At 38.0% G+C, this 18,490-nt stretch overlaps 1 protein-coding gene across 5 annotated transcripts in view; it reads right to left on the bottom strand.

The window, feature by feature from the left end:
• The window catches only part of DNAJB6 (DnaJ heat shock protein family (Hsp40) member B6), a 115,670-nt gene that overhangs the window by 44,036 nt on the left and 53,144 nt on the right, over positions 1–18,490 (bottom strand). For all 5 annotated transcript variants that reach the window (XM_064275140.1, XM_003420728.4, XM_064275141.1 and 2 more), the window contains 3 exons: positions 13,603–13,737; positions 11,184–11,325; positions 10,591–10,661 (listed from right to left, as the gene is read on the bottom strand). In XM_064275140.1, coding sequence (XP_064131210.1) covers positions 10,591–10,661; positions 11,184–11,325; positions 13,603–13,737 — 348 coding nt within the window. The remainder of the gene's footprint in view (positions 1–10,590; positions 10,662–11,183; positions 11,326–13,602; positions 13,738–18,490) is intronic.

The raw sequence follows: 18,490 nt of genomic DNA, 5'->3' as shown, positions 1-18,490 counted from the left end.
TTAGTTCAGTCTCCACGGTCTCTCAACTCACAACCACATGAAACCCATGTCAGTTCACGCTGTACCTCTTCTTACTCCAAGTTAATTTTGTCTAATGACTCAGGTGCCACACAATCCTTTAGCTGAGACACAGGCCTGAGAAGGACAGGATCAATTTAGAAGATGGTAAAAGTGTGTGGGCATGTGTGTTGCTGGTGACAAAGAGAGGGAAGATTTTAAGTTCCACAACAGAGTCCCTGATGGAGCAGGAGGAAAGTGTGGAGCAGAACTCGAATTCACGTAAAAAGACCAGACTTAATGTTCTGACTGAGACTGGAGAAGCCCCTGAAAACATGGCTCCCAGACTCTCTGTTAACCCAGAACTAAAACTATTCCTGAAGCCAACTCTTCAGACAAAGATTAGACTGGACTATAAACATAAAACAATACTTGTGAAGAGTGTGGTAGTTCAAGCAGATACATGAAACTAAACAGGCAGCTCCTGTCCGGACGCAGAATGAGAAGGCAGAAAGGGATAGGAGCTGGCTGAATGGACATGGGAAACCTGGGGTGGAAAGGGGGAGTGTGCTGTCACATTACAGGGGTAGCAACTAGGGTCACATAACAATATGTGTACAAAATTCTGTATGAGAAACTAACTTGAGCTGTGAACTTTCACCTAAAAAGCACATTTAAAAAAAAAAAAAAGTATTTAGACAAAGCAAGATGTCTGCCAAGGAATTTGTGTCGTTATTTTAAACAAAATAATACAAAGCAAGCAGACCAAAGTCACCCTAGCATCAGTCAGTGCAAACAATTCTCTCCTAAGCTCCCGTGTCCACAGAGAACAGGGCAGTAGACCACTCACCTAATGAGGTTCCTATGGAATTATCCCTCTCAAAATAAGGGATGGGGTGGGGGTGGCAAAAATAGATAACGTTAATTCTACAAGTCAAATTCTAAATGTTCAAGATTTTTCACTTGATATTGCTATCTGCTACACTTGATACAGGAGACCCCGGGTGGCATAAATGGATAAGCACTTGACTATTGACCAAAGACTGGCAGCTCAAATGCACCCAAGGTGCCCTGGAAGAAAGGCCTGGGGATGCTTCCAAAAGGTGACAGCTCTGAAAAGCCTATGGTGCAGTCCTACTATGCACACACAGGGTCGCCGTGAGTCGGAAGTGACCTGAGGGCCAACGAGTTTTATACTTTTAACATCACTATACACTACAGTGGCGGGACCTCAGTCGCCAGGAATGCTTAGTGCTTTAATTTCCTACACTGGTACAACTAGTGGAAAGACAAATAGCTAAATCCTCGCCTTCCATACGTTTTTAAGTTTACATCTTAAAGTAAAGACAAAATTGTTCTTTCTGTGATCATTTAAGGGCCAAGGTATGCTGTTTCTCCCTCCTTTAAAATAATTAAACAGCATCATTCCTTAACAAATTTATTCACTATAAGAACCAGTCACTGCCTAGTCGACTGCAACTCGTGGGGACCCCTGTCTGTCAGAGGAGACTGTGCTCCCTAAGGCTTTCGGTGGCTGATCTTGGGGAAGCAGACAGCCAGGTCTTTCTCCCAAGGAGCCTCTGGGTGGACTCAAACGTCCAACCTATGGTCAGCAGCCAAGGGCTTTAGCCACTCGCACCACCCAGGGACTCTCAGTCACCATAAGTAATCTCGATAAACTCCTCCCCCCCCCTAAAAAACCTGCAAAAGAGAAGAAAATTATTAAAATTATTAAGTCATAGTTGGAAAAGGATGAAAATAGTCATTCATAAAAGTTAGACATGAAAATTCTAGATGGATTAATATTTTAAACATTAAAAAAAATTCTAGACAGGAGTACATAGGAAAAAAACCAACAAAGGTAGACTTGACAAGATAAAAACTGCCCCAAACTCTCTACCCCACCCCCGAAATAGATATTTTATAAACCATGTTTTGAATTAAAAAAAAGGGAAATAAAAGAGAAAATAATTTAGAAATCAGAAAAATAAATATTTTATATCAAAATCAAAATATGGCCAAAGTCAATCTCAAAACCCATTAAAACCTGTTGCTATCAAGTTGATTCCGACTCATAATGACCCTACCGGACAGAGAAAAACTGCCCCATAGGGTTTCCCAGGAGCCCCTGGTGGATTCGAACTGCTGACCTTTGGGTCAACAGCCGTAGCTCTGAACCACTATGCAAATCCTATCAAAACATAGCCAAAGTCAAACTCAAAAGCAATTTTAATTGTAAAAATTATTATGTTTATAAATAAAAAGCTACAAATATTGTGCAGAAGCACAATTAACCAAAAAACAACAGTAGTAAGAATTTAAAATAAAACTTAGACATTCATTCAAGTTCTTCAGGAGGGACTAATAAAACAGGTTAAGACTTGAAAAGCCTCAGGATAAAAAAAAACAAATATAAGGAATCCGAAAGAATATAACCACACATTGCCCTAACCCTCACAGATCAATTGAAAACTTCAATTAAAATATAAACCACAAAACTGATAAAAACAAGAAAGCCTGAACAAACCAGTAATAGAAGAATTTTAAAAAAAAAAATTTTTTTTTTTTTTTTTTTTTAATTTAAAGGTCAGAAGTATAAAATAAGTCCTGTCCAGGTGACTACACAGACCAGTCGACTCTCGTCTTGGGAACGGAAACACATGGAATACTTCCCAACTGACTCTGAGAAACCAGAACATTCTAAATACCAACACATGATCATGAGCCGTACCTCATCAGGCCAATCTAAATTTCTAAGTAAAATTTAAGGCAAATAGAACCACACAGTGCCATGTAGTTTTTTAAAACAGAAAGACAAGGAATTACAGTATTACTTGAAAAAGGCCCAGGAAGTTAATGAGTAAATTATAGCAGCTATTTCTGGTAAAAACTGTAAAATGTGAGATTTCTAGTCCTAAACACAATAACTAATTCTTCAAAGAAAGCAAGAGTCACAAAGTACAATACTAAAATCAGCAAGACAAAGTGCCTGACAGCAATAGTAAGAAAAAATGAGAGGTAAAGTGAAAAAAAAAAATAGGATTTTCTAGTTTAAAAAGTGTATGATATTCCCTTCCTCCTCAAAAATTCAGAGAAACCCAATAGTAGAGTGGAAGGATAAAAGCAACATAAAGGCTTATTGATTTTCTTGCCATTATCAATAACAACAACTGAGAAAACACACACAAAGATGCCAGCTTCAACTAGCAACACCGGCCAAAGATGTGTACACCTATATGAAGACAGCATTGATTTTATATGTACATGTAAAAGTTTTTTCAAAAAGGAAAAATATAACCATCACCATACTTTTCCTGGAGTATCAAGATTTCCCCCAAATTAAACTATTAATTTGAAATGGTGGGGAGGTACTTAAACTAACTGAACATTTAATTTGAAATTATAAATGTAAACAGCCAAGATTTTTTTTAAATAACTGCCCTTTTAGATAACTACTATAATTGATACAGTGTGATCGTGGCAGAGAAATAAACAACAAAAAGAACTGAAGACTCCAAAAATAGACGTATCCCTAACAGAAATTCAATAGCTAATAACAATGGCAAGAAATCTGGACATAAGTCAGATATTTAACACGTATGAACATTTCAGAAAATTAAAGAAGCAAACGAACATAGGTAAAAGTAAAAAGCAAATATGAGGAAATATTCATGTGTGGGAAAGACATCATTAAAACCAGGGCCCTACCCCCCACCCCCCACATGACATCTGTCTATAATGAAAAATAAAGACTATCGTATTAGTAAGCTATGAGAATAAATGACGGCTTCACAGAACTTTCACACAACAACACAGGTTTAACAAAGTATTACAGAATGGGTCCCTACAGGCATATAGGTTAACACACATATAAACAAGGTGCTCAGCCTAATTACCCGAAGAAACGCACAGTTTAAAAACTGTTAACAGGTAACATGAGAAAGTGTGTAAGGAAAGTCCCACTCTAATCCACTGCTGCTGGGAGCTTACTCTTCATGGTGAGTAATACATGACTGTGCATCAATTCTAAATGTGTGCATACATCAACCCAATAAACAAAGTTCTGTGTCCCCAGCCACTGACTAGGTAGATTGATCTCGGCCACCATCACAGACGATGGACTGGGAATTCAGTCCGCCACGCTAATGGAAGGCCAGGATTCCGTTCTCTGGACCTTAAGGAGCCTTTTCCTTCAATCCCATTTCATACAGCACACTTCATGTTTTCCAATGCCCTTGACTAGATTATCTCAGCTCATTTGTGTATAACTGTGGGCATCCACTGAATAGGCCATGGACCCACTAAGAGATCGTGCAAGGGATTGCTGAAATGACTCGTGGAGAACAGCACTCACTTCCTTTGAATCCTGGATACTACTAGTTTTATTAGACTGCTGGCATTACGTAAAGCAACCCCTAAAGTTTCAGGAAAGATGTCTTCTGCTTTGGCTTCGGGCTCATTAGCATCGATGTTCTACATTTTGGGGAAATATATCAGAAACAAGTCTCATACAGGCTACAAAATCCATAAAACATATTTTCACTTTTTGCTCATTTGGGGATGGAGAGATGACCACATCTTTACTATTCAAACTGTATCTGCCACCTCTCCCATGAGCCTTACACTAACTAGCTGTCATCTTTTTACTTATTAAGCTATTGTTCCTACCAGTGCCGTCACTTTTAACTACTCAACTCTCACCCACTTTTAAGGACTTAGCTTAAATGCCTCTCATTCTCACGTAAGCCATCTTTCCTCTACTCAACTTCTGTAGTATTTACTTGTATGATTCAACCATGCCTCATTATCAGGCATGCTGCCGCTTTCCAACTCAGCTGAGCTCCTGGGAGGCAGAAGAAACTTTCTTTCTCAAAGGTCTGAGTACAATGCTGATCTCACAGGAAGCTAACAAGTGTCTTATTCATAGAAGTGGCAGGAAGAAGGATCCGATACAGCTTCTGCAATATTTAGAGCTCCAAACAAAACCCGCTGCCATCGAGTCGATTCCGACTCAGCGACCCTACAAGACAGAGCAGAACTGCCCCATAGTTTCCAAGGAGCGCCTGGCAGATTCGAACTGCCGACCTATTGGTTAGCAGCTGCAGCACTTAACCACTACACCACCAGGGTTTCCTGAGAGCTCCAAGGCTTCTCTGAAATCTCCCCATAAGTTGCTAATAATAAAAGCCTGTTCTCTCTTTTTTTCTAGGTTATTTTCTAGTGATGCCCCAAGTGCCCGTCAATAACGGTGTATGGTCACAGGCCGGCAGAAAGAAGAAAGAACAAGTGAATGGGTGAGAATGGGATGACAGAGTTTTTCTCTTTTTACGAGAAACAGATCAATCCTACCAGGATAATCAGCTATAAAATGTGATCATCTATATAAATACTCTCCAAGGAATAGCGAAATGCCATAAATCAAGACACATCTCCTTGCAATACTGACCATGACATGAGCCCTCCAAAATCTGACTTAGTCATTAATTGGCATATTTAAAGAATGAGAGGTAATGTGCTCCTCGATAAACTGTAACAAGTCAATGTTCCAGGGAACACTACAGAGACAAGTAGGTGTGACATGATCACTGTTCTGGACTTATTCTGCAATATGACCGAAAGCTTAAAGGACACATATTGCGGGGATACAGCAGCAACAAATCAGACAAAAATTTCCTGTCTTTCCTGGCCATATTCTTATGAGGGGTTGGTCTCCAGAAACAGGGTTCTTCTGTTTTCTGAATTCAAGAGCAGGAGGTTTAAAAGGGGAAAAGGCCTAGTCAGGGTTCTCCACTAAGTACATAACCAACCCAGATTATATAGTTAACTTTTAATAAATAGTTTTGACTAGATCAACTGACACACTGCACAAGGAAGCAAAGATTTACAAAAGCAGATTAACAGTGACAGACCACCCTCAGTGCCAAGCTACACTTCCCTCTTTCTAATTCGACTCCAAAATCAGGGCGAGTTTTCAAGTCTCTGGAAGTTACTAGTCACAGTGATTTCTACATTTCCCATTAAGATAAGCCACAGATTCGTTAAAAATTCTGTAACTTTCCCTCCTTTGATTCTTTTCAAATAGTAAGATGAAGTACCTAATTCAATCACAAAAGAGAAACTTTTGCATGTGGTATTTCAGCTGTTTGTCACAACTCAGCACTAAGATCTGTATTTCATTCCCCAAGTTACTACGTTTGCTAGGATGAGCATTCTCTGTGGTGTTGAAACAAGCACTGAAAATTGCCCACATGACCACATTCAACATACGCGCAGAAGTCTTGCTTTATAAAGTAGATTAGTTCTTGAAGCTTCTAAAACAAAATAAGACTCAGGAAATGGTGATAGAGGAAGAATTTAATAATTTTAGCAAACGTACAATATTATTTGTTAGAGGACTTCACCATTAAACCAACCAATGTAGATGTACATCTGGGTTATAGTCCAACCCCCCCTTTAAAGAACACAGTATACCAAATGCTAAAACTCATCGAACATAATTTTGCATTTGAAAACCTCCAGAATGATAATTTCTACTTCCGTTGTTATTAAACTTGCTAATAATTAAGTTAGGTCATCACTGAGAAGCAACAGCAGGTAAGAAGAAGTAATCCTAAGTAACTGTTGGATCTTCTGAAAAAGGAAATATCTCTAATGACACACTGCTTAAAAAAAAAAAAAAAGATTAGCATTCCCCTCAAAGAGAGTGATGACAGGTCAGAAGCTAGCAGATGATCAAGACAAAATCAGCTTCAGCAGATAATACAACAAAAATGAACTGAAAAGACCCTTTATTCCATCTATGTTTGAAGAATCAATCTTCCCACAAAAAGTATTCCTCAAATTTTACCGTACTGTAATGAGTATCTACTTCAGCAAACTATGTACACAGGTTCTGAAAATTCAGTATATGAGAATAACTTTAGTAAATTCTAAAGACAACTCTACAAACTTCTAAAAATCTACACCTTAAAAGAGGTTCAAAGGAAAAAAAATGAATCACCATTAACGCCACTACTGACATCTTTTGTGACATGAATAAACAGTTGTTAAGTTTCTAAAATCAAACCTGGACTCCTTGGGATTTTAGGCTTTTATTTTGTAAAAGGATGGGAATATGGGGAAAACCCAGAACTGAACCCTGAATCCAGCCAACCGGGAGAGGTTACAGGACAGAGGGGAATAGCATAGAGATGGAACACGCACCAACTGACGTCCCCTCAAAACTTCGCTTTGGGAAATTAAAACAGAATTCGTCTCAGTTTTAATGAACAATAGGAGTCCACCCTACTCTCCCAAAAAGGAGCGAACACAAAGCAAATATAACAGACAGCACCTCACAGTGAGGTGGGGTCCCGCCCTTGGACTGTGCACACCTGGATACAGGCACGTGTGGGCTGAGGATTCAGAGTGAGCTATTTTCATAGGCATTCACGATGGCAACATGATTTTTAAAAACACCAAGTAAAGGGACGAATTTACCAGAACTTTTCGTTTCAATTAAATTCTGTTCCTCCCAATCATTTATTTCAATGATGCTACCAATGCTCAAAACAATTTCCTAACTCTTTTTAGAGTCCTCTGGACTCAATCCCTTTGATTTCTTTCCCCCAAAATCAGAGAAACAAGATTCAACAGCGGTAAAAATATCATATTCCCAAAGAAGAATTCCATCTATGTTTCGAACACAGCATCACTGATAAATTGTTTCTCATGATAAATACTATAAGTATTCCTATTGTAAGTCAAAAGTCACATTCATTCAAATATTTTTTAGGCAAACATTAATTTTTTTCTTTAAGTTGCATGGTGATAAGAAATGCAGGGAAGAACAAGAGACATTAACCAGGGAAGCAGGAACTTTTTAAATCTCCGCAATGGTGCATTCGACACTGCCTTTCCTCCCCCGTCCCATCACAACCCACCCCACCCCTGACCAAATATAGAATTCAGCCATCTTCTAACATCATCAAACCCAAAACCCATCGTCCTTGAGTCAATTCCAACCCACAGCAACCCTACAAATGGAGCATAACTGCCCCACAGGGTTTCTAAGGATGTAATCTCTACAGAAGCAGACTGCCACATCCTCCTACTGGAGCAGCTGGTGGGTTCAAACCGCTGACCTTTCAGTTAACAGCCGAGCACTTTAACCACTGTACACACAGCCAGGGTTCCTTAACAACATGTTGCTGCTGTTGCTGTTAGGTGCCATCGAGTCGTTTCCGACTCATAGCAACCCTATATACAACAGAAAAAAACATCACAGGAGCTGGAAATTGAGTTTCCTTTTGTTTTTTTCAGTTAATAGAATATTAATAAGTTTAATAATACTACTAAGCCTCATAAATACTTTTTCTACCTTATTAATAATGTAGTAAAATTAAATTCTTTATCAATAAAAGAGCAGAATAAAGAAAATGTTGTCAAACGTAAAGGATGAACATTTGACTGTGATGCTCCCCTCAAAAAAATGAAAAAATCTTCACAAAAAGATTCCTTAGAGGCAAACATCTTTTACCAGCAACATCGAGTTAAGTAAACTGTTTACAGCTAAAGTTATATTAAACATTTCCACGTCTGGAACACAGCAGGATGTTAAAAAAATGTTGAAAAACATCAAAATTATAGCAAAATGCTTCTTGGTGTACTTTAACAATCATGGGACAGATCAGCCCTCTTTTCCTTTGAAACACTTTTCATTTACCCGGTCTCCTCCTTGGTGATATCTCAAGATTGCTCTATAACACTGGCTCATCACACCCATTAATGAAAAACATAAAACTCCAAATCCAAACAGCTTCAGTACTATTTGGTATTATTAGGTATCTACTTGAATTAATTACTAATTAGGGTATCTACCTGAATTTCTCATTTAGTAACAAAGAAGGAAGCTACCCTGATATCACCAGCAAAAGTAGGCACTAAAAGTCTAGTTGGGAAACTAGATTTCACAACACTACACACAGAGAAAATTTTTACTGGTTTCCCCATGTGTGGCATGGCTAAACACCTATCTTACTTAAAGGCGTGGGGCGCTGAGACGAGCTACTCTTAAGTCCAGCGTATTTAAGATACCATTCACTGTTGTTCCCTTTAGTTCAACTGTCCCCAAATACCAACTTCTGCTGCTTTTTTTAAGCTCCTAAGAGATTGTGAATCACTCGACGGCACTGGGTTTTTGTTTTTTTTTTATGAGGTTGCTTAAAATACCTTCTGCTTATTTTCAGTTTCTAAAACATCTTATTAAATACATCATGTTCTTTAAAGACACGACACTGCGACCAGCAATTTCCATATCCTTTCTTATCAATCTTAGTTGACAGAAAACTGTTGAGTATAACCAAAGAAACTTCCCATCCTTCCAGCAGCTTTTCACACTGCTTATTTCCAAGACAATAAAACAGACTGGTATCGTTTAAACGTAACTGAAATCTAGTTTAATACTCTTTACAGCTGGAATTCTAATTATCAGTGGTGACCATGACAGATTTTACAGACTGAAAAACAAAAGACATACCTTTATTGTGGCCCATATCTAAATCATTCCATGACTTCACCATGTACACTCTCCTTAAGTAACTTACACCAAGTCACAGATCCCGAAGAACCAGGACATACTTTTAAGAAGCTGTTTCTTCCCCACCCCCACAGGTATGTTACCCTAATAAATTGCCAAGTCACTCCTTAACATCAATAGGAAAATTTTCAAACACTCTCAAAATACACTGAATTCAATGTCTACACGTAAATTGCGTTCTGCGTTCACTTACGATGAGGAGATGAAATGCCAGTCAAGTGACACTGGAACCTCAGGCACAAAAATCATACACAGACACAAGAAGGCTACGGATCCCGTTCATGAAAGAGTGCACCAAACACATGAGCATTTATTTTCTTTTTTTTTTTTTTTTTTAAGCAAATGACAAAAACCCAGTTTACCAGCTTTACTTTTAAACCTAAGCTTAACATTACATATTTAAACAATTTTCAAAACTTGCCAAGTTGCCAGCATTCATGCACAACTAGAAAACATCCTTAATTTATATTAAACCAGAAATGTCATTACTATTAATGTATTAATATCTTTCACTACTCAATACGGGGCGGGGGGGGTTTAAAAAAAAAAAACTGCAATTTTTTTTGTAGAAGATTCATCCTGGCAATGTTAACTTCACAGCAGACTGAAACTACTTGGCTCACATTTCAAACAAAATGGAAAAAGCAAGATCCATGCTGGTGTTAGTGTACAATTTTCTCCTAGCTCTACTCAAGAATCACGGTTCACCTTCAATTAAGTTTAATAAAAAAGCAAAGTGCATACATAAATTTACAACAATTTTAAAGACAAAAAAAAAATGGTCCTATTAACGTGGTCCCAACAATAAACTCAAAAGTCTATGACAAATAGGTGCTCCGACGAGCTGTTTATAAATACTTTAGATTAGGTACAATTATACTGAAAGTAGAGTTCGTTTGAAATCTTCAAAAAAATGTTCCTGTTAATCCTCAAATGGTGCTTGTAAGAGTTTAACATTTCTGTTAAATGCGTGCGTTGAATTTACTTGTTATCCAAGCGTAGCAGCTGCTCCTTACCATTTATTGTTAAGGACTTTAACTGGCCGTCTTCTTCAACTTCTACTCTCTCTTGACCGTTCTCAACAATTCTGCAGGATAAAATTCATTTAAAAACCTTTCTTTACGTAAATATATGTGAACATATCCAGAATTTTAAAGGACACACACATACATGAAATAACTAATTTTCAGGCTGAAAAACACAACAAGCCAACCTATGGACAATGAATCTTTCCTAAAATAAATTTATACCACCAGTAAAAAGTTTTGCCTGAAATACTACATAGCTGAGGACTAAATACATGCAGAGATACTGCTAAATCAATAATTTAAAAGTTTTAAAAAGTTGTATTTACCGTTCTAACAATGCCAGGAAAACTTATTACACACTATACATGAACCTAAATAAAGACTACTTTTAATGAATAATATTAAGCAAACATTAAAAAGGAAAAGTTCTGGCCGCCTAACTCAGACATTAAAGACAGGGCTCTCATAACGCCAGGTTTACTGTACAGCCTAGTCTGCAAGCTCGCGGCGACACGCAAAGCAAACGTGGCCATCAATGAATACTTATTTTAAAATATTAAAAATAGATAATACCACTGTACCTCTTCGTAGTGATTTTTCTGCCATTAACCATTTTAGTAGAAGTTGATACAGATTTGAAGTTGCCCAGCCCACTGCCACCAAATGACGTGGAGGAGAATGAAGTAATGCCCCCGTGACCCAGTGAACCAAATGAAGTAAATCCTGTAGGAAAACAGGAAAGAAAGACAATTAGAGACTAATATAGAAAATATTAATTTAACACAATCAGTGAGTTTCAAATTTTGTAGATCATCTGATTTAAGAAAGACGTGCATGGAACCAATGAGTAACAAACACGTACAGAAATGGATCAAAAGTGCACAAGAGTCCATGTTGAAGCTGAACTGCAACAGTACCCAAAGGAAAGAAGACTGCTGTATTCTGCTTTGAACCATTAAATGTGTACTCTGGGGAATCAGCCAGAGAACCAGCTATTTCTTAAGTCATATTCTCTTGTGCTCTCTTTCTCCTGTACATACCAGTGCTTTGCTGAAACTTGCTGGCATTTCCAAATTCTAAAGATTTGTCCTATTTATGGATAATCTACTTGGCACCATGCGTTACAGCTGGAGCGAGATGACAATATGCAGCAGCTCTATTCTACACAGTGACTTCACCTCCACACGTGGCAAACCTAACTTCTGCTTACCTTCTCCTTGCATTGTGACTCCAAGGGATAAAAATCTACATTAGTCATCACTTATCACTGTTTCTCACTAAATCTGGCCATCTCTGATATTCTAAGGCTAGTTGGCTTGTTTAAAGAGATTAATACTTGTCCCACTTCCAAAATACCTACATATAAAACAAATATCCCAAATACTCTAAACATGATTCAGTAACCTCAACCACTACCTACAACCACTGATGTCCAAAAGAAATATAATATGAGCCACAGCAGTAATTTTAAATTTTCTACTGGCCTCATTGAAAAATACAAAGAGAAAACAGTTGCTTTTATTTTAACCCAATATTATCTAAAATACTGTTTCAACATGTAATATAAAAAATTGAGATGTTACTGTTTTTCCTACTGAATCTTCAAAACCCAGCACATATTTTGCAATTGTAACACTAACAACAAAAAGAACCAAACGCATTGTCCTCCAGTCAATTCTGACACACAGTGACCCCGTGTTACAGAGTAAAACCGCTCCACAGTTTTCTTGGCTGTGATCTTTACAGAAGCAGGTTGTCAGATCTTTCTTCTGCAGCACAGCAGGGCAGGTCTGAACCACCAACCCTTAGGTCAGAGTCAAGCACAAGCCAGCTGATCCAGCATATATTTTATATCTGTAACACATCGCAGTTGTAACTGGCCGCATTTCAAGCGCTCAATGGCCACACGCAGCTGGTGGCCACTCCCCATAGCACAGGTCTGGAGTGAGCCTGGGCTCTCACACTGGTTTACAAGGCTCCTTGAAGGCAGGGACCACTTGACCCTCACATACTCTACTCCGCTTATTAGCCAGTCATTTCTTAAATAAAACACTATTTTCCAGATATGTTTACCAACTAAATTCAGTTATTCTCCCTTACCCTGTGATTAGTGTATGACATGGCATCTAATAAAAGATTTGTTGGGTGAAACGTATGTCAAAAACTGCTCTGTGTATTGAAGTCCAACCAAATGAGCCGACTACCTAAATATTAAATATCTGCACAATATTAGAAAGGGAGTAAAATCTCAGCTGTATTACGAAGAGAACATCATCTATAATATGCACTGCCAATTCTTACCACAAAGACTTAAAAACAAGATAATCAAGGGAGGAAAAAAAAAACAAAAAAACTCTTCCAGTAAAAGAGAACTGGATCAGCTTCCTCAAAAACAGAGGTAGCAGATCAAGTTTCTAATTCTTTAGGTGAAGCAAATGATTCTATCGTGATACACGCATGTTACTCCAGTCATAAGCTGCCTTTATACACACTAACCACGAACAACCGTGTGTATAGTCGGCGATCGTTAACTGCTGCACTTTACTAGTGTGGAAAATGAGCGCTCAGCGGCCAGCCTGCTCACACACTGAGACCGTGCAGTCAGTATTAAAGCCCAACCTGGCTCCTTCATGTCCTGTTCTCCTACTACGCTACTGGCCCAAAACACCGCTTAGGGCAGGTTTACTGAGATCAGCTAGGTGGGTTTTTCAGCACTCATCAAAAAAAACACATTACTACTTTTAACAACAACAAAAAAAATCGTTACATTTTGCCCTTTAATAGTAAGATTAGAATTGAGTTTTCAAATGCAACATTCTTTGGAAGAGTAAGAAGAAATGTAGTTTATTAAGCACATATTTGTAATACAAAAAATACCAACAAATGTACAAGTCTACTAAAAGGAATAGACACACTTCAAATCTTCTCTAACTAAATGGATAGTTTTAAAGACCCAATTTTTGTTCAGATACAGGAGATATTAAACTAGGAATTTAGTACCTGTATCAAAAGAAGAAAATCCACCTCCAAAAGACGGAAACCCACTGAAGGCCGAGAAAAAGGATCCTGTGCCACCTCTGCTCCGGCTTCCACGGGGGCCTCTGCGATTTCCAAAAAAGTCCTCAAATGGGTCTTCTGCAAACAAGCATAAATGCATACTGTGAAGTCTTTTTAATTTTCTTTTTTCATGGGAGATCTGAGAAAAGGAAAAATGGGTTATCGCCTTAGAACATGCTACTCCATTAGGAACAGAAACCTTTCCAACGAGAAGTTAATGTTACGTAGCTATATACGAAGGCCACTTCCCCAAACACCTTTACTTACTAGTTTAATTACAGTGAGGCTAGAAGACATTATAGGATACACAAGCAGGCTGTTAAGATAGTGCATACACACATAGAAACTCATGGAAAGAGCGATGTTTTAATATAGCCTTTCATGTGGCGTCACGTTAGTGACTGTGCCTGCTGCTACTGGGAAAGGTTAAGGTGGCGTGCACTCAGGTCATCTCATCTTGCTGAGGCCACAAGGCTTTTCCACGGTAACTCAGAAAGAAGACACAAGAACGGGTTAATCTAACATGCAATACACACAACATGGAGAGGGTGGCATAACAAACATAAACTGGTGAATCTGGGTCCAGGATTTTAGGGGTTTCTTTTACTTTTCTGTAAGTCTGATGTCTCAAAAAGAACTTTTTAAAGTTTTAGTAGAAGTCAAATCTGAACACATATTAATTGGTAGACACAATGTGTGCTTGTGTTATTTTAATAGAAAGTTACTGACAGAAGTAAGCATCATATCGCTACCGGAGATGCCAAAATGCCCCTGAAAATACACAGAGGATTAGTGCTGGCAGTTCAGTTTGTCTTTGTTGCTGTTATCAATCAACAAGTACTTGCTGATAACATATTAATTATAGAAACCACTACTTCTTTTTATTTTCCTACGTGAGGAGATTTGTGTGAAAACAGAAGTGGGGAATCCTGATGGATGGGTAAAATATAAATATACTCAGAGGAAAGGGAAAAGCAACCTATGACACAAATAACTGGCCAGGAGCAGAGTCTAGAGCCTGGGAGTTGATACATCTAAATAATCAAGGGAACGATGGAGTAAACACAAGAGGTTAGCATACAGTAAGCACTGAAACCCAAGCAGAAATGGGGATTCATGAGACAAGTGACGTTTACAAGTTAACAGCGACATGCAAGAGGTAGCACCTTAAGTGCCTGAGCACTTCTGGCAGCGACTGGCAAGGTTATCAAAAAAGCCAGCAAAGACATAGTAATCTAGAAACGAGCTACAAAAATAAAAGCTAAAACCATTAAGTACACTTGTTCTTCACAGGAACCTTGAATAATGATGAGCTGAGAGCAAAGGAAGATGGAAATTTAAGGAACGCTAGGAATCAAACAGAAATGGCAAGAACGTGGCCTTTTAAAGAGAGCTGTTTTGAATTGAGGAGCCCAGGTGGTGCAGTGGTTAAGAGCTACAGCTAACCAAGGCTGCTAACCAAAAGGTCAGCAGTTCGAACCTACCAACTGCTCCTTGGAAACCCCATGGGGCAGTTCTACAGGGTTGCTATGAGTTGGAATTTACTTGACGGCATCGGGTTTGGTTTTTATTTTGAATAGAAATTGGGTATTTAGCTATATCTAAAGCTCCATCAGGAAACCCTGGTGGCGTAGTGGTTAAGTGCTATGGCTGCTAACCGAAGGCTCAGCAGTTCAAATCCACCAGACACTTCTTGGAAACTCCTACAGGATCACTATGAGTCAGAATTGACTCGATGGCGATGGGTTTGGTTTTCTTTGGTTTTTAATGCTACACCAAGGAAAATGAGCTCTAAGGAAGGGAATATTTAGAAAACGTGGTTAGTGAAGGCTTGTTAAAAGAGCTGAAAGAGGAAGGACAGGGCAGAAGCAGACGGTGTGTTCATCAGTATCGCATGAAAACCTAATGTGGAGGCCTAAACCTGCTACACCAAACTCAGAGCACGGAGGTTTTTTTAAGAGTCACAGGTAACTTACTTCAAGAGGAGAACTTACTATCAGCAAGATGTTAACACCAAAATTTTACAGCTTTTGCAATTTAGTCTCCACGTTCCATAGTAAGCACTACCCTTTATAAGCAACTTTGTAAACAGGTCTCACCACCAGCCCATTGTAACAATATTTAAAAGTAAGAACAGGAAGAAGTTAAATCATATAACCAATTTGTGAATTTCTCCGGCAGCTACAAAGACTTCAGCCAGTTCAACTGAAATCCAAACATTCTATTAAGTAACTTTTAAATTTACTACCTACCATGCCCCGGAAACACTGCTACATATCAATTCTGACAGTGGTTTAACTTTTCTGTATGTATCAGATCTATTAAAATGGTAGAGGACAATGAACACCCTTACCCACTGCCCAGATTATAAATGTAAACCTGACAAACACAATGAAAACCAACAGGGCAGCACTCCTCCTCTTCTACCCTAAAGTCACCGCTACAAGGAACTTGACATTTTAACATTTCTATGTCCAGCCTTACCCACTTACTACCCACACAGGAACCCCTCGTCACTGCACATCCTAAAGTTTTATTGACACTGAACCTTAGTGCTTGTGTACCCTTCTGCAACCCCTTTTACGGCTGCTTTTAAGACAGTGCCTCCAGTTACACTTTCTTCAGGTTCCTATGGCAACTACATCCTTGACAGTTGTTCACGAGCATCCTAAACCAGTGCCATGTGATGTCACTACTAAACATATTATTTTCATAGAAATTGTTACGCTGTAAGCTAAATTCAGACACACTTACAGAAACAACTTCTTTAAGAGAAACTACTACTTCAAAAGCTGGTTTAAAAGTATAAAGAGTAAAGCCAGTGGCTTCTGAGTTAACACTTCCTTGAACTAAAATAACCCTCTTTTACCTTGCTTATTTCTCAATTGATATTTTGTAGCCTAAATATGACTTTCAAAAATTCAGGTACTTACTGAATTTTAACTCACATAATTTCGAATATTAAAATAACAAGTTACCCTGAAAATCAAGATTTTTAAAAGGCGTGGCAACGCTAAGAAACAAATTCTTAAAAAAGAAAATAACGGCCATACTTATGATGATGTAGTTCAAAGTTGCCACTGTTAGACAAGTTATACAGAAAACTTCGTATCACGTGCTGGTAACTGATTTTTGGCCTTTTAAAAAGCAATTTGGCATTATGTATCATGACCTTTAAAAACCTTCAACTATAAGAAAACAATCAAAAAATAAGCATAAACCACTCCTTTGACTCAGCAATTCTACTTCAGGGAACTAAATTCATCCCAAACATGGAAATAACTTACTGCACTAAGAGCTCAAAGTATTTATAATGAAAATCGAAAAATAAACGTAATTGTCCAGCATAAGACTAGTTAGTAAATGCAGAACACGTAAGATGCATTTTTTTTTAATTTTCTTAAAGTTTTTTTTTTTTTTTTAATTTTCATAGAGTTTAAGCTTTTAAAAAAAGCATAACATGTCACAGCTATAATCTAAAAAAATGTTAACAGTGGGTTTTCAATGGCTGATAAGACTAAAGGGTGACTTTTCCTCCTTTCACTCTATCTGCATTTTCCAAATTTTTAGAGTATGCATTATTCTTGAGTTTTAAAAGGGCAACTAATACTTTTATACTTTAGAAATATACTTTAACATAACCAAATATGCTGCCACCTATATAAGAAAAATTATTGATGATTTTCAATTGTATTTAGGCAGTTTTTAATACCTTAACACAACATCCTGAGATTCAAAAATTGCTTGAAACAGGTACATTCCTGTAATATGACTTACCTTTCAAGTATTATACCCCCACCAAAAAAAAAAAAATCAAACCTACTGCCATCAAGTCGATTCCGACTCATAACAACCCTATGAGACAGAGTAGAACTGCCCCACAGGGTTTTTCCAAAACTATCGTCTTTAGGGGAGCAGGCTGACACATCTTCCTCCTGCAGAGTGGCTGCGGGTTCCAATCACTTTGGTAGCAGCCGAGCCATCAGGGCTCGTCTGCAAGTATTACAGGCACCCTATAGCAAATGGTTCTGTACACTCTGTAAGATCCTGCTGTACTGTCAGAAATTCTGGACCCAATCCCTGAAGGGGTCCATAAATGTCAAACTTAGGACAATAAAATGCATTGAACTAAATGCTGTTTAAAAAAAAAAAAAAAAGCACAAAACACGTAACAATGCTTACATAAAAAATCTTAAGAAAAAAAAAGATGTTTATAATCATACATTTTCTTACATTTTACAAAGAGAATCTGATAGAATAACCACTGAAAAGTAACTCAAATCAAACGTTTTAACCTCACAACAAACAAAAGCACAGAAGCAAAATGGAGTTACCGTTTTTAAATACCATTCATACCCCACCACCCTAAAGTAGGCATCTCAGTAAGAAAACCCGAACAGTAGAGGCCCACTCTAATTTGCAGTTTACAAACTATACTAGAGTTTCAAAGCTAAACTATGCAGCAACCCTTAGAAAAGGGCAAATACTCAAAAGTCAAGGTCAAATGCAGCCTGCAGCAGACAAGACTTTCTGTAATCTCCCAACTAACCCAAACACCATGAACTAAAATTAAAGCAATCATCTATTACAACTTAAATTTTAAAAAATGGTATTTCTTACATAGTCACATAGGGTTGCTGTAAGTCAGAACCGACTCAATGGTAACAGGTTTACATAGTCATAAGCAGAACATAACATATTTGGAAGCACTCTAGAATAAACAAAAGTGTGAGAAAAAAACACAACCATATCACCAAACTAAGGGACAAGTTCCAAGAGAGCGGGAATTTTTTGTGTGTGTGTGTGTGTGTATTTCCCCACGCTAAATCAG

This window comes from Loxodonta africana, chromosome 22, assembly GCF_030014295.1.
Source record: "Loxodonta africana isolate mLoxAfr1 chromosome 22, mLoxAfr1.hap2, whole genome shotgun sequence".
Taxonomy (NCBI): Eukaryota; Metazoa; Chordata; class Mammalia; order Proboscidea; family Elephantidae; genus Loxodonta; species Loxodonta africana.
Note: the sequence above shows the minus strand (reverse complement) of the source record. Positions and strands in the feature narration are given on the sequence as shown.